The sequence below is a fragment of the Bombina bombina genome, chromosome 3, assembly GCF_027579735.1.
Source record: "Bombina bombina isolate aBomBom1 chromosome 3, aBomBom1.pri, whole genome shotgun sequence".
Classification (NCBI taxonomy): domain Eukaryota; kingdom Metazoa; phylum Chordata; class Amphibia; order Anura; family Bombinatoridae; genus Bombina; species Bombina bombina.
This window is the reverse complement of record NC_069501.1, coordinates 645,928,624-645,946,549: the sequence shown is the minus strand read 5'-3', so window position 1 is coordinate 645,946,549 and position 17,926 is coordinate 645,928,624. Positions and strand designations below refer to the sequence as shown.

Below are 17,926 nucleotides of genomic sequence, written 5' to 3'. Positions count from 1 at the left end.
CTGAACAACATTCTCCTGAGAAAAAGAAGGCTCTCAGGAGAAAGCCTATCCCTATACTGCAAAGTTCTCTCTATACATGAGGAACAGAAAGGGATAGGTGGCTCTACATTAGAATCTAGACACAAATTGCAGGTAACAGCTTGTAAGTCCTCTTAGTCCATTTTACACACAAAAGAAATTAAATCTTAAAAAACGCTACTGTATCTTTAAATAACGCTACTGTCTCTTTACCCAGAAAAAATAAAAAGCCCTGAGCCCCTTCAAGCACCTGTGCACACTACCAACTGAGGGGCTAAATGAACCTCCTACCAACTGGATGATAACTTGTGCACACGACGAACTGGTCACGCTGAAGCTCCACCAAGAAACTGCAGCACTGGAGCAGACACAGAATGAACCTCTCACTTCTGTAGACTAAGCACACAGAGAGGAAGAGCACGCAACCCTCGCTCCAAACAAACAAAACTCTGCCCATTGAGGGCGTTTACACAACCTCCCGGTCGGCATGACAGCTATCAAAGTAAAACACCGCCGGGAGGAAAACACAGAGGACCCAAAAATGCTTACTGAAGCTGCCTGTCAGAAAAACGCTACTAGCGTTTAAACACACCTACAAACCCAATATAACTCCTAATAAAAAGAGCCACAAAAACAGCCTCAGCTGCAAAATTCACAACAGTGCCCCACAAAACTGCCATGAGTCAAATAAAAACTGAACACAGTCAGAAATAAATTAAAAGCTTAAGTGCCATGTCTATCTAAAAACAGCACTTACCTCAAAAATAATCTGCTGGCAGCAGGGCAGCTCACCAAGTTTGAAAGGGAACACTCCTTACATGGACTTGTGGAAAACAAACAAAAGGCTGAATAAACTTACTCAAGACTCTTTAAAGAAAGGGCAGCACAAACTACATCGGAGGCGCAGAGGGGAATATACCCCCCAAGTTCCCAAATGCTTAAAAGCCACCATTGCTCTACTGAAGAGAATAACATGGACTACGGCTATACCCCAGAAAAAAAGTTAGAGCAGCTTGCTTTGCTTTAAAAATAAACTCTTGATTGAAGAATCAGACACCTACTTTACCACCTCCATGCAACTACAAGCAAAGAGAATGACTTGGGTTTGTGGGTAAGGGGAGTGGTATTTAACAGCTTTGGCTGTGGTGCTCTTTGCCGCCTCCTGCAAGCCAGGAGTGATATTCGCTATAGTAATTATGATGATCCGTGGACTCACCATGTCATTAGAAAGAAAAATAAGTTTACCAGAAAAAAAATCTACTGCTTATTTAAAATTCAGAGTAGTTATTACATTGTCTTTTTATTACGCACTTGTTAATTATGCAATTCTATTGTATTGAGTGGTTTAAGTTAAACTGTATGGTTTTTAGTGGGGTTTATTTCTCTATTGTGCTGCAAAACTGTAGCTAATGAAAATTTTGTGGGATACTAAATCAAAAAGGAAAAACAGAAGAGCCAATCTAATTAACAGGGGTCTTGCAGGGGGATACTAGATCAAAGTGCCTTTAAAATGAATACCGTCACCATTCTAAAGATATGTTAAAATGGAGCAAAATAAAAACAGTCATACAAGAAAATGTGTATTTTGTTTTTAATAAACAGTGATTAAACATTAAGAGAGAACAAATTATTATTTTTTTATTAAAACTGAAATCATTGCTCTACCTGGAATGCATTTAGACAGGTATAATTTTGTTCTGATCAGTGACAGTATTGTTTAAACACTAATTTAGCACAAGTATCAATTGAAAAAAAAGAAGATACAAACCAAGCTTTTATAATTAGAATTTAAAAATATAGTTTTGAAATGTATACAACTTTACAGATAAAATGTTAATAATTTGCCCCAAATCAGGGGTTAATGCAGATTTAATTAGTGGTATAGCCCTTCAATTGTGCAAAGGTTATTTCCATGTTTTTTGCATAGTTGAAGTATCTATATCTATCTACCTATGCATATATAAAAAGAGACATTTTATTTGTCATTTGTCTTTAAATGTAATATACCTTTTGTTTAGATAAAAGTTGCAGAGAAAAATAAATGGTTTCCCTTTCCATGCCACAGTAGTGTCTGAGAACATATAGCAGTAAATGCAGTGCAAACACTTGCCTGCAGGCGACAAAAGCAGGTGCACGCCCTCTCCAGTATTTCTAGCGCTTACATATATGGTACCAGGGGAGCAGAGAAAGATAATTATTTGTAATATATTTATTTAAATAAATGCACTTCTTTTTTGTGTGCTATTTATCAATTACTTATATGCAAGTGTTCAAAGGCTACTCTAATGCTTTAATGTTGACGTGACTTTCACTCATAAAAATTCTGCCAACTTAAAAGAATATAGTTTAAAAAAAAAGGATATAAGATAGTGGTTTCTATTTTAACAAACCATCCATTAAAGTTATATTTAGAGATAAGATTTCCTTAAAAATAAGGAAAGCAAACATATCCTTGTCACTCTATAAAATGGCTGCTGCTGTTTCCTGCCACACAGGCGTTTTGGCAGAGAATTGGGGAAAATATGCTAATCAAACAAATCTTATCAATAATTAAATTACTGACAGAAGATAAGTTGTTACAATATTTTTCATATATGTTTATGGAAGACATTAGATAGTATTTTTAGAACAATGTTCTTTAAAAAAAAATATTACAATAATAAAAATTAAGTTTAAATATTGTCATCTTCAAGTATTGGTACATTAAACATGTTATGAAAAGCAATTTTTCTTAAAAGGTGTTTCTTCATTTTCTCAAATTAATACAATATAACAAATTATGTGGTTAGTTTGAAACAAACACCCTCTTAGGGCCAAACAAACATTTAATTTAGAATAATCTGGAATAAGCAGCATACATCTTCTGAGATATTTCTTCTGTTTTAAAACATCTGTAAGAAAAAAAACATTTTAGAGACTTATTTTTTTAAATTATTTTTTTTTAAATGGATTATTGTAGGAAAGATCATATAAAATCATATGGGGTCATCAAAAATGAGGGAAGGCACGTGTGACAGTCAAATAAACACAATTGCATGGATAGATTTTCAAGACCCTACAAGTATGAGACTGCAAGCTTTTAAGGTCTGAACTTAAAATATTTGTTTGTCTATAGGTAACCAAAATGTTATAGGCATTTAACATTGAAACCTAAATACAAACAAGAGACAGACAATGTATATACATCCATAAACTGTAAAAACATGATCATAAAAATGATAAAAATGTATTTTTTTCTTTAAATTCATAATTTTCTAATTTAGTACACTGGCTTTCAAACCTGCACTCAGGCCTCTCTAGCAGGCCAGGTGGTTTTCAGCATTACCTTGGGTGAGAGCAGATAAAATAACCATGGTTACTAATAAGCTGATTATTTCACCTGTGCTCTAATTAAGATATCCACAAAATGTTGCCTTTTAGGGAGGCCTGAGGGCAGGTTTGAAAACCAGTGATTTAGTAGAATGTATCATAGGCCCCTCCTTCTGCCTGACAGAGAGAAACAAGGAGTACCCAATTTAGAAGGGCCCCTTGCTCTGGTAAGGTATCTGTGACTTCTAAGCAGTTTGAAAGCATGCAAAATATAACCAATTAACAATATGGAGGTTTGTGTAAAGGCGTCTACAGTACTAAATGGGGAAATACAATTTAATATGATTAAACAGAACACATTTGTTACTTCAGTAACCACAGAAGTCACTTCACAAATGAGAAATTCTAGATTAGTAAAAAAAATAAAAAAAAATAAAAAAAACACACAAAAGTTACAATAACTTTTCAAATTAGTTTTAAAGTTCTGTATCATCCGCACAAAATGAGTATCCCCCCGAATATTAATGTGAGATATCTTGAATGGGGGATGCAGCTATAGATGCATACAGTGAGTATGAGCGCTGACAATATGCACCCTGTTGTGTCTCATTTGTTTGTGCATTTGTTTGTTTTTTACTGATCTAGAATTTCTCATTTGTGAAGTGACTTCTGTGGTTACTGAAATAACAAATGTGTTCTGTTTAATCATATTAAATTGTATTTCCCCATTTAGTACTGTAGACGCCTTTACACAAACCTCCATATTGTTATTTGGTTATATTTTGCATGCTTTCAAACTGCTTAGAAGTCACAGATACCTTACCAGAGCAAGGGGCCCTTCTAAATTGGGTACTCCTTGTTTCTCTCTGTCAGGCTGAAGGAGGGGCCTATGATACATTCTACTAAATCACTGGTTTTCAAACCTGCCCTCAGGCCTCCCTAACAGACACATTTGTGCAGATGATGCGGTACTTTAAAACTAATTTGAAAAGTTATTGTAAAATTCTTACTGACTAATAATTTAAATCAAATCCACCATGGAGTACTCAATCATATAACTTTCAACATATTGCTTACATTATAAATGCTAGTACATGAGTTACAGTCTTTGATATTATTGTAGTAAATGTTAAACAAACAATTGAGCTCAAAAGACTCAACCTGAAATTGGAAGATTGTAAATTCCAGAAAAAAACATAATTTATGTAAGAACTTACCTGATAAATTCATTTCTTTCATATTAGCAAGAGTCCATGAGCTAGAGACGTATGGGATATACATTCCTACCAGGAGGGGCAAAGTTTCCCAAACCTCAAAATGCCTATAAATACACCCCTCACCACACCCACAATTCAGTTTAACGAATAGCCAAGAAGTGGGGTGATAAAAAAGTGCGAAAGCATATAAAATAAGGAATTGGAATAATTGTGCTTTATACAAAAATCATAACCACCACAAAAAAAGGGCGGGCCTCATGGACTCTTGCTAATATGAAAGAAATGAATTTATCAGGTAAGTTCTTACATAAATTATGTTTTCTTTCATGTAATTAGCAAGAGTCCATGAGCTAGTGACGTATGGGATAATGATTACCCAAGATGTGGATCTTTCCACACAAGAGTCACTAGAGAGGGAGGGATAAAATAAAGACAGCCAATTCCTGCTGAAAATAATCCACACCCAAAATAAAGTTTAATGAAAAACATAAGCAGAAGATTCAGACTGAAACCGCTGCCTGAAGTACTTTTCTACCAAAAACTGCTTCAGAAGAAGAAAATACATCAAAATGGTAGAATTTAGTAAAAGTATGCAAAGAGGACCAAGTTGCTGCTTTGCAAATCTGATCAACCGAAGCTTCATTCCTAAACGCCCAGGAAGTAGAAACTGACCTGGTAGAATGAGCTGTAATCCTCTGAGGCGGAGTTTTACCCGACTCAACATAGGCAAGATGAATTAAAGATTTCAACCAAGATGCCAAAGAAATGGCAGAAGCTTTCTGGCTTTTTCTAGAACCGGAAAAGATAACAAATAGACTAGAAGTCTTTCGGAAAGATTTAGTAGCTTCAACATAATATTTCAAAGCTCTAACAACATCCAAAGAATGCAATGATTTCTCCTTAGAATTCTTAGGATTAGGACATAATGAAGGAACCACAATTTCTCTACTAATGTTGTTGGAATTCACAACTTTAGGTAAAAATTCAAAAGAAGTTCGCAACACCGCCTTATCCTGATGAAAAATCAGAAAAGGAGACTCACAAGAAAGAGCAGATAATTCAGAAACTCTTCTGGCAGAAGAGATGGCCAAAAGGAACAAAACTTTCCAAGAAAGTAATTTAATGTCCAATGAATGCATAGGTTCAAAGGGAGGAGCTTGAAGAGCTCCCAGAACCAAATTCAAACTCCAAGGAGGAGAAATAGACTTAATGACAGGTTTTATACGAACCAAAGCTTGTACAAAACAATGAATATCAGGAAGAATAGCAATCTTCCTGTGAAAAAGAACAGAAAGAGCAGAGATTTGTCCTTTCAAGGAACTTGCGGACAAACCCTTATCTAAACCATCCTGAAGAAACTGTAAAATTCTCGGTATTCTAAAAGAATGCCAAGAAAAATGATGAGAAAGACACCAAGAAATATAAGTCTTCCAGACTCTATAATATATCTCTCTAGATACAGATTTACGAGCCTGTAACATAGTATTAATCACAGAGTCAGAGAAACCTCTTTGACGAAGAATCAAGCGTTCAATCTCCATACCTTTAAATTTAAGGATTTCAGATCTTGATGGAAAAAAGGACCTTGAGACAGAAGGTCTGGTCTTAACGGAAGAGTCCACGGTTGGCAAGAGGCCATCCGGACAAGATCCGCATACCAAAACCTGTGAGGCCATGCCGGAGCTACCAGCAGAACAAACGAGCATTCCTTCAGAATCTTGGAGATTACTCTTGGAAGAAGAACTAGAGGCGGAAAGAGATAGGCAGGATGATACTTCCAAGGAAGTGATAATGCATCCACTGTCTCCGCCTGAGGATCCCGGGATCTGGACAGATACCTGGGAAGTTTCTTGTTCAGATGAGACGCCATCAGATCTATTTCTGGAAGTTCCCACATTTGAACAATCTGAAGAAATACCTCTGGGTGAAGAGACCATTCGCCCGGATGCAACGTTTGGCGACTGAGATAATCTGCTTCCCAATTGTCTATACCTGGGATATGAACCGCAGAGATTAGACAGGAGCTGGATTCCGCCCAAACCAAAATACGAGATACTTCTTTCATAGCCAGAGGACTGTGAGTCCCTCCTTGATGATTGATGTATGCCACAGTTGTGACATTGTCTGTCTGAAAACAAATGAACGATTCTCTCTTCAGAAGAGGCCAAAACTGAAGAGCTCTGAAAATTGCACGGAGTTCCAAAATATTGATCGGTAATCTCAACTCCTGAGATTCCCAAACTCCTTGTGCCGTCAGAGATCCCCACACAGCTCCCCAACCTGTGAGACTTGCATCTGTTGAAATTACAGTCCAGGTCGGAAGCACAAAAGAAGCCCCCTGAATTAAATGATGGTGATCTGTCCACCACGTTAGAGAGTGTCGAACAATCGGTTTTAAAGATATTAATTGAGATATCTTTGTGTAATCCTTGCACCATTGATTCAGCATACAGAGCTGAAGAGGTCGCATGTGAAAACGAGCAAAGGGGATCGCGTCCGATGCAGCAGTCATAAGACCTAGAATTTCCATGCATAAGGCTACCGAAGGGAATAATTGTGACTGAAGGTTTCGACAAGCTGCAATCAATTTTAGACGTCTCTTGTCTGTTAAAGACAGAGTCATGGACACTGAATCTATCTGGAAACCCAGAAAGGTTACCCTTGTCTGAGGAATCAAAGAACTTTTTGGTAAATTGATCCTCCAACCATGATCTTGAAGAAACAACACAAGTCGATTCGTATGAGATTCTGCTAAATGTAAAGACTGAGCAAGTACCAAGATATCGTCCAAATAAGGAAATACCACAATACCCTGTTCTCTGATTACAGACAGAAGGGCACCGAGAACCTTTGTAAAAATTCTTGGAGCTGTAGCTAGGCCAAACGGCAGAGCCACAAACTGGTAATGCTTGTCCAGAAAAGAGAATCTCAGAAACTGATAATGATCTGGATGAATCGGAATATGCAGATATGCATCCTGTAAATCTATTGTGGACATATAATTCCCTTGCTGAACAAAAGGCAAGATAGTCCTTACAGTTACCATCTTGAACGTTGGTATCCTTACATAACGATTCAATATTTTTAGATCCAGAACTGGTCTGAAGGAATTCTCCTTCTTTGGTACAATGAAGAGATTTGAATAAAACCCCATCCCCTGTTCCGGAACTGGAACTGGCATAATTACTCCAGCCAACTCTAGATCTGAAACACAATTCAGAAATGCTTGAGCTTTCACTGGATTTACTGGGACACGGGAAAGAAAAAATCTCTTTGCAGGAGGTCTCATCTTGAAACCAATTCTGTACCCTTCTGAAATAATGTTCTGAATCCAAAGATTGTGAACAGAATTGATCCAAATTTCTTTGAAAAAACGTAACCTGCCCCCTACCAGCTGAGCTGGAATGAGGGCCGCACCTTCATGTGGACTTAGAAGCAGGCTTTGCCTTTCTAGCAGGCTTGGATTTATTCCAGACTGGAGATGGTTTCCAAACTGAAACTGCTCCTGAGGATGAAGGATCAGGCTTTTGTTCTTTGTTAAAACGAAAGGAACGAAAACGATTATTAGCCCTGTTTTTACCTTTAGATTTTTTATCCTGTGGTAAAAGAGTTCCTTTCCCACCAGTAACAGTTGAGATAATAGAATCCAACTGAGAACCAAATAATTTGTTACCCTGGAAAGAAATGGAAAGTAGAGTTGATTTAGAAGCCATATCAGCATTCCAAGTCTTAAGCCATAAAGCTCTTCTAGCTAAAATAGCTAGAGACATAAACCTGACATCAACTCTGATAATATAAAAAATGGCATCACAAATAAAATTATTAGCATGCTGAAGAAGAATAATAATATCATGAGAATCATGATTTGCTACTTGTTGCGCTAAAGTTTCCAACCAAAAAGTTGAAGCTGCAGCAACATCAGCCAAAGATATAGCAGGTCTAAGAAGATTACCTGAACACAGATAAGCTTTTCTTAGAAAGGATTCAATTTTCCTATCTAAAGGATCTTTAAACGAAGTACCATCTGACGTAGGAATAGTAGTACGTTTAGCAAGGGTAGAAATAGCCCCATCAACTTTAGGGAATTTGTCCCAAAATTCTAACCTGTCAGACGGTACAGGATATAATTGCTTAAAACGTTTTGAAGGCGTAAATGAATTACCCAATTTATCCCATTCTTTGGAAATTACTGCAGAAATAGCATTAGGAACAGGAAAAACTTCTGGAATAACCACAGGAGATTTAAATACCTTATCTAAACGTTTAGAATTAGTATCAAGAGGACCAGAATCCTCTATTTCTAAAGCAATTAGTACTTCTTTAAGTAAAGAACGAATAAATTCCATTTTAAATAAATATGAAGATTTATCAGCATCAATCTCTGAGACAGAATCCTCTGAACCAGAAGAGTCATCAGAATCAGAATGATGATGTTCATTTAAAAATTCATCTGTAGGGAGAGAAGTTTTAAAAGATTTTTTACGTTTACTAGAAGGAGAAATAACAGACATAGCCTTCTTGATGGATTCAGAAACAAAATCTCTTATGTTATCAGGAACATTCTGCACCTTAGATGTTGAAGGAACTGCAACAGACAATGGTACTTTACTAAAGGAAATATTATCTGCATTAACAAGTTTGTCATGACAATTAATACAAACAACAGCCGGAGGAATAGCTACCAAAAGTTTACAGCAGATACACTTAGCTTTGGTAGATCCAGCACTAGACAGCGATTTTCCTGTAGTATCTTCTGACTCAGATGCAACGTGAGACATCTTGCAATATGTAAGAGAAAAAACAACATATAAAGCAAAATTGATCAAATTCCTTAAATGACAGTTTCAGGAATGGGAAAAAATGCCAAAGAACAAGCTTCTAGCAACCAGAAGCAATGAAAAATGAGACTAAAATAATGTGGAGACAAAAGCGACGCCCATATTTTTTAGCGCCAAATCAGACGCCCACATTATTTGGCGCCTAAAATGCTTTTGGCGCCAAAAATGACGCCACATCCGGAACGCAGACATCTTTGGCGCAAAATAACGTCAAAAAATGACGCAACTTCCGGCGACACGTATGACGCCGGAAACGGAAAAGAATTTTTGCGCCAAAAAAGTCCGCGCCAAGAATGACGCAATAAAATGAAGCATTTTCAGCCCCCGCGAGCCTAACAGCCCACAGGGAAAAAAGAGTCAAATTTTTGAAGGTAAGAAAAAATGATTAATTCAAATGCATTATCCCAAATATGAAACTGACTGTCTGAAAAATAAGGAAAGTTGAACATTCTTAGACAAGGCAAATAAATGTTTGAATACATATATTTAGAACTTTATAAACAAAGTGCCCAACCATAGCTTAGAGTGTCACAGAAAATAAGATTTACTTACCCCAGGACACTCATCTACATGTTTGTAGAAAGCCAAACCAGTACTGAAACGAGAATCAGCAGAGGTAATGGTATATATAAGAGTATATCGTCGATCTGAAAAGGGAGGTAAGAGATGAATCTCTACGACCGATAACAGAGAACCTATGAAATAGACCCCGTAGAAGGAGATCACTGCATTCAAATAGGCAATACTCTCCTCACATCCCTCTGACATTCACTGCACGCTGAGAGGAAAACCGGGGTCCAACTTGCTGCGGAGCGCATATCAACGTAGAATCTAGCACAAACTTACTTCACCACCTCCATCGGAGGCAAAGTTTGTAAAACTGAATTGTGGGTGTGGTGAGGGGTGTATTTATAGGCATTTTGAGGTTTGGGAAACTTTGCCCCTCCTGGTAGGAATGTATATCCCATACGTCACTAGCTCATGGACTCTTGCTAATTACATGAAAGAAAAAAGTTTTGAAAAAACATAATTTATGCTTACCTGATAAATTCCTTTCTTCTGTTGTGTGATCAGTCCACGGGTCATCATTACTTCTGGGATATAACTCCTCCCCAACAGGAAATGCAAGAGGATTCACCCAGCAGAGCTGCATATAGCTCCTCCCCTCTACGTCACTCCCAGTCATTCGACCAAGAATCAACGAGAAAGGAGAAACCAAGGGTGAAGTGGTGACTGGAGTATAATTTAAAAGATATTTACCTGCCTTAAAAAACAGGGCGGGCCGTGGACTGATCACACAACAGAAGAAAGGAATTTATCAGGTAAGCATAAATTATGTTTTCTTCTGTTATGTGTGATCAGTCCACGGGTCATCATTACTTCTGGGATACCAATACCAAAGCAAAAGTACACGGATGACGGGAGGGATAGGCAGGCTCATTATACAGAAGGAACCACTGCCTGAAGAACCTTTCTCCCAAAAATAGCCTCCGAAGAAGCAAAAGTGTCAAATTTGTAAAATTTGGAAAAAGTATGAAGCGAAGACCAAGTTGCAGCCTTGCAAATCTGTTCAACAGAGGCCTCATTCTTAAAGGCCCAAGTGGAAGCCACAGCTCTAGTAGAATGAGCTGTAATTCTTTCAGGAGGCTGCTGTCCAGCAGTCTCATAGGCTAAACGAATTATGCTACGAAGCCAGAAGGAGAGAGAGGTAGCCGAAGCCTTATGACCTCTCCTCTGACCAGAGTACACGACAAACAGGGAAGACGTTTGTCGAAAATCCTTAGTTGCCTGCAAGTAGAACTTGAGGGCACGAACTACATCCAGATTGTGTAGAAGACGTTCCTTCTTTGAAGAAGGATTCGGGCACAGGGAAGGCACCACGATCTCTTGATTGATGTTCCTGTTAGTGACTACCTTAGGTAAGAACCCAGGTTTTGTACGCAGAACTACCTTATCTGAATGAAAAATCAAATAAGGAGAATCACAATGTAAAGCTGATAACTCAGAGACTCTCCGAGCCGAAGAAATAGCCATTAAAAATAACACTTTCCAAGATAACAACTTTATATCAATGGAATGAAGGGGTTCAAACGGAACTCCTTGTAGAACGTTAAGAACAAGGTTTAAACTCCATGGCGGAGCAACAGTTTTAAACACAGGCTTGATCCTAGCTAAAGCCTGACAAAAGGCCTGGACATCTGGATTTTCTGACAGACGCCTGTGTAACAAGATGGACAGAGCTGAGATCTGTCCCTTTAATGAACTAGCCGATAAACCCTTTTCTAAACCTTCTTGTAGAAAGGACAATATCCTAGGAATCCTAACCTTACTCCAGGAGTAACCTTTGGATTCGCACCAGTATAGGTATTTACGCCATATCTTATGGTAAATCCTTCTGGTAACAGGCTTCCTAGCCTGTATCAGGGTATCAATAACCGACTCAGAAAAACCACGTTTTGATAAAATCAAGCGTTCAATTTCCAAGCAGTCAGCTTCAGAGAAGTTAGATTTTGATGTTCGAATGGACCCTGTATCAGAAGGTCCTGTCTTAGAGGTAGAGACCAAGGCGGACAGGATGATATGTCCACTAGATCTGCATACCAAGTCCTGCGTGGCCATGCAGGCGCTATTAGAATCACTGATGCTCTCTCCTGTTTGATTTTGGCAATCAATCGAGGAAGCAGCGGGAAGGGTGGAAACACATAAGCCATCCCGAAGTTCCAAGGTGCTGTCAAAGCATCTATCAGAACCGCTCCCGGATCCCTGGATCTGGACCCGTAGCGAGGAAGTTTGGCGTTCTGGCGAGACGCCATGAGATCTATCTCTGGTTTGCCCCAACTTCGAAGTATTTGGGCAAAGACCTCCGGATGAAGTTCCCACTCCCCCGGATGAAAAGTCTGGCGACTCAAGAAATCCGCCTCCCAGTTCTCCACTCCCGGGATGTGGATTGCTGACAGGTGGCAAGAGTGAGACTCTGCCCAGCGAATTATCTTTGATACTTCCATCATTGCTAGGGAGCTTCTTGTCCCTCCTTGATGGTTGATGTAAGCTACAGTCGTGATGTTGTCCGACTGAAACCTGATGAACCCCCGAGTTTTTAACTGGGGCCAAGCCAGAAGGGCATTGAGAACTGCTCTCAATTCCAGAATGTTTATTGGCAGGAGACTTTCCTCCTGATTCCATTGTCCCTGAGCCTTCAGAGAATTCCAGACAGCGCCCCAACCTAGTAGGCTGGCGTCTGTTGTTACAATTGTCCAGTCCGGCCTGCTGAATGGCATCCCCCTGGACAGATGTGGCCGAGAAAGCCACCATAGAAGAGAGTTTCTGGTCTCTTGATCCAGATTCAGAGTAGGGGACAAGTCTGAGTAATCCCCATTCCACTGACTCAGCATGCACTATTGCAGCGGTCTGAGATGTAGACGTGCAAAGGGTACTATGTCCATTGCTGCTACCATTAAGCCGATCACCTCCATGCATTGAGCTACTGACGGGAGTTGAATGGAATGAAGGACACGGCATGCATTTAGAAGCTTTGTTAATCTGTCTTCTGTCAGATAAATCTTCATTTCTACAGAATCTATAAGAGTCCCCAAGAATGGAACTCTTGTGAGAGGAAAGAGAGAACTCTTCTTTTCGTTCACTTTCCATCCATGCGACCTTAGAAATGCCAGAACTAACTCTGTATGAGACTTGGCAGTTTGAAAGCTTGAAGCTTGTATCAGAATGTCGTCTAGGTACGGAGCTACCGAAATTCCTCGCAGTCTTAGTACCGCCAGAAGGGCACCCAGAACCTTTGTGAAGATTCTTGGAGCCGTAGCCAATCCGAATGGAAGAGCTACAAACTGGTAATGCCTGTCTAAGAAGGCAAACCTTAGATACCGGTAATGATCTTTGTGAATCGGTATGTGAAGGTAAGCATCCTTTAAATCCACTGTGGTCATGTACTGACCCTTTTGGATCATGGGTAAGATTGTCCGAATAGTTTCCATTTTGAACGATGGAACTCTTAGGAATTTGTTTAGGATCTTTAAATCCAAGATTGGCCTGAAAGTTCCCTCTTTTTTGGGAACCACAAACAGGTTTGAGTAAAACCCTTGTCCTTGTTCCGACCGCGGAACCGGATGGATCACTCCCATTAATAACAGATCTTGTACACAGCGTAGAAACGCTTCTTTCTTTATCTGGTTTGTTGACAACCTTGACAGATGAAATCTCCCTCTTGGGGGAGAGAATTTGAAGTCTAGAAGGTATCCCTGAGATATGATCTCTAGCGCCCAGGGATCCTGAACATCTCTTGCCCAAGCCTGGGCGAAGAGAGAGAGTCTGCCCCCCACTAGATCCGGTCCCGGATCGGGGGCCCTCGATTCATGCTGTCTTTGGGGCAGCAGCAGGTTTCCTGGCCTGCTTGCCCTTGTTCCAGGACTGGTTAGGTTTCCAGCCTTGTCTGTAACGAGCAACAGCTCCTTCCTGTTTTGGTGCAGTGGAAGTTGGTGCTGCTCCTGCTTTGAAATTCCGAAAGGAACGAAAATTAGACTGTCTAGCCTTAGCTTTGTCTTGAGGCAGGGCGTGGCCCTTACCTCCTGTAATGTCAGCGATAATTTCTTTCAAACCGGGCCCAAATAAAGTTTGCCCCTTGAAAGGTATATTAAGTAATTTGGACTTAGAAGTTACATCAGCTGACCAGGATTTTAGCCACAGCGCCCTACGTGCCTGAATGGCGAATCCTGAGTTCTTAGCCGTAAGTTTGGTTAAATGTACTACGGCCTCCGAAATGAATGAATTAGCTAGTTTAAGGACTCTAAGCCTGTCCGTAATGTCGTCCAGCGTAGCTGAACTAAGGTTCTCTTCCAGAGACTCAATCCAAAATGCTGCCGCAGCCGTAATCGGCGCGATGCATGCAAGGGGTTGCAATATAAAACCTTGTTGAACAAACATTTTCTTAAGGTAACCCTCTAATTTTTTATCCATTGGATCTGAAAAAGCACAGCTATCCTCCACCGGGATAGTGGTACGCTTAGCTAAAGTAGAAACTGCTCCCTCCACCTTAGGTACCGTTTGCCATAAGTCCCGTGTGGTGGCGTCTATTGGAAACATCTTTCTAAATATTGGAGGGGGTGAGAACGGCACACCGGGTCTATCCCACTCCTTAGTAACAATTTCAGTTAGTCTCTTAGGTATAGGAAAAACGTCAGTACTCGCCGGTACCGCAAAGTATTTATCCAACCTACACAATTTCTCTGGTATTGCAACAGTGTTACAATCATTAAGAGCCGCTAAAACCTCCCCTAGTAATACACGGAGGTTCTCCAATTTAAATTTAAAATTTGAAATATCTGAATCCAATCTGTTTGGATCAGAACCGTCACCCACAGAATGAAGCTCTCCGTCCTCATGCTCTGCAAGCTGTGACGCAGTATCAGACATGGCCCTAGTATTATCAGCGCACTCTGTTCTCACCCCAGAGTGATCACGCTTGCCTCTTAGTTCTGGTAATTTAGCCAAAACTTCAGTCATAACAGTAGCCATATCTTGTAATGTTATCTGTAATGGCCGCCCAGATGTACTAGGCGCCACAATATCACGCACCTCCCGGGCGGGAGATGCAGGTACTGACACGTGAGGCGAGTTAGTCGGCATAACTCTCCCCTCGCTGTTTGGTGAAATTTGTTCAATTTGTACAGATTGGCTTTTATTTAAAGTAGCATCAATACAGTTAGTACATAAATTTCTATTGGGCTCCACCTTGGCATTGGAACAAATGACACAGGTATCTTCCTCTGAATCAGACATGTTTAACACACTAGCAATAAACTTGCAACTTGGTTACAATCTTATTTAACAAAAACGTACTGTGCCTCAAAGAAGCACTAAACGATTAAATGACAGTTGAATTAATGAACTGAAAAACAGTTATAGCATCAATCCTTGAAAACAACACAACTTTTAGCAAAGGTTTGTTCCCATTAGTAAAGTAACAATAATTAAATTTGAAACATAAAAATTATAGAGCAACGTTTTTAATCACAGTCAATATATAAGTCTCACAGCTCTGCTGAGAGAATCTACCTCCCTCCAAAGAAGTTTGAAGACCCCTGAGTTCTGTTAGAGATGAACCGGATCATGCAGGAAATACGAGAGTAACTGACTGGAAATTTTTGATGCGTAGCAAAGAGCGCCAAAAACGGCCCCTCCCCCTCACACACAGCAGTGAGAGAGAAACGAAACTGTCACAATTAAAACAAGCAACTGCCAAGTGGAAAAATAATGCCCAAACATTTATTCACTCAGTACCTCAGAAAATGCAAACGATTCTACATTCCAGCAAAAACGTTTAACATAATAAATACCTATTAAAAGGTTTAATGTACTTTTAACAGAGTAATTCCAGTGAAATACCATCCCCAGAATACTGAAGTGTAAAGTATACATACATGTCATTATAACGGTATGGCAGGATTTTCTCATCAATTCCATTCAGAAAATAAAAACTGCTACATACCTCAATGCAGATTCATCTGCCCGCTGTCCCCTGATCTGAAGCTTTTACCTCCCTCAGATGGCCGAGAAACAGCAATATGATCCTAACTACTCCGGTTAAAATCATAGTAAAAAACTCTGGTAGATTCTTCTTCAAACTCTGCCAGAGAGGTAATAACACGCTCCGGTGCTATTGTAAAATAACAAACTTTTGATTGAAGTTATAAAAACTAAGTATAATCACCATAGTCCTCTCACACATCCTATCTAGTCGTTGGGTGCAAGAGAATGACTGGGAGTGACGTAGAGGGGAGGAGCTATATGCAGCTCTGCTGGGTGAATCCTCTTGCATTTCCTGTTGGGGAGGAGTTATATCCCAGAAGTAATGATGACCCGTGGACTGATCACACATAACAGAAGAAATGTTATTGATCTGTAGCAGGGTCTGCTGATCTGTATGTTAAACTTAGATTATTGCCTATTTTAAACAACAAATGTCATCACTTTAGTTATCTGGTACTGGGATGTCTAACTGTGTAACCATTACAGGCTAAGACTTGTACGGAACAAGGAGATTACGAGTGTGAGTGTGTGTGTGTGTGTGTATGTGTGTGTATGTATATATACACATACATACATATACACAGTTTTGCTCATAAGTTTACATACCCTGGCAGAATTTATGATTTCTTGGCCATTTTTCAGAGAATATGAATAACACAAAAACTTTTCTTTCACTCATGGTTAGTTTTTGGCTGAAGCCATTTATTATCAATCAACTGCGTTTACTCTTTTTAAATCATAATGACAACAGAAACTACCCAAATGACCCTGATCAAAAGTTTACATACCCTGGTGATTTTGGCCTGATAACATGAACACAAGTTAACACAAAGGGGTTTGATTGGCTATTAAAAGGTAACCATCATCACCTGTGATCTGTTTGCTTGTAATTAGTGTGTGTGTATAAAAGGTCAATAAGTTTCTGGACTCCTGAGAGACCCTTGCACCTTTCATCCAGTGCTGCACTGATGTTTCTGGATTCTGAGTTATGGGGAAAGCAAAATAATTGTCAAAGGATCTGCAGGAAAAGGTAGTTGAACTGTATAAAACAGGAAAGGGATATAAAAAGATATCCAAGGAATTGAGAATGCCAATTAGCATTGTTCAAACTCTAATCAAGAAGTGGAAAATGAGGGATTCAGTTGAAACCAAACCACGATCAGGTAAACCAAATAAAATTTCAGCCACAACTGCCAGGAAAATTGTTTGGGATGCAAAGAAAACCCCACAAATAACTTCAGGTGAAATACAGGACATCAGGACATGTGGTGTGGCTGTTTCAAGATGCACAATAAGGAGGCACTTGAAGAAAGATGGGCTGCATGGTCGAGTCACCAGAAGAAAGCCATTACTACACAAATGCCACAAAGTATCCCGCTTACAATACGCCAAACAGCAAAGAGACAAGCCTCAAACCTTCTGGCACAAATTCATTTGGAGTGATGGAGACCAAAATTGAGCTTTTTGGCGACAACCATAAACACTACATTTGGAGTGAAGTCAACAAGGACTATGATGAAAGGTACACCATTCCTACTGTGAAACACGGAAGTGGATCACTGATGTTTTGGGGATGTGTGAGCTACAAAGGCACAGGAAATTTGGTCATAATTGATGGCAAGATGAATGCAGTATGTTATCAAAATATACTGGAGGAAAATTTGCATTCATCAGCCTGGAAGCTGCGCATGGGACGTAATTGGACATTCCAACATGACAATGATCCTAAACACAAGGCCAAGTCGACCTGTCATTGGCTACAGCAGAATAAAGTGAAGGTTCTGGAATGGCCATCTCAGTCTCCTGAACACAATATCATTGAGCCACTCTGGGGAGATCTCAAACGTGCAGTTCATGCAAGACAGCCCAAGAACTTACAGGAACTAGAGGCTTTTGCCAGGAAGAATGGGCAGCTTTACCATCTGAGAAGATAAAGAGCCTCATCCACAAATACCACAAAAGACTTCAAGCTGTCATTGATGTTAAAGGGGGCAATACATGGTA

At 39.6% G+C, this 17,926-nt stretch overlaps 1 protein-coding gene across 3 annotated transcripts in view; it reads right to left on the bottom strand.

Annotated features, from left to right (window-relative positions):
• Positions 1–1,595: 1,595 nt before the first annotated feature.
• Positions 1,596–17,926, bottom strand: part of LOC128653829 (aldehyde dehydrogenase family 3 member A2) — a 149,776-nt gene continuing 133,445 nt past the window's right edge. For all 3 annotated transcript variants that reach the window (XM_053707361.1, XM_053707360.1, XM_053707362.1), the window contains one exon: positions 1,596–2,909. Coding sequence is in view for 1 of the 3 variants with exons in the window: in XM_053707362.1 (XP_053563337.1) it covers positions 2,901–2,909 (9 nt within the window). In the remaining 2 variants the exon portion in view is untranslated. The remainder of the gene's footprint in view (positions 2,910–17,926) is intronic.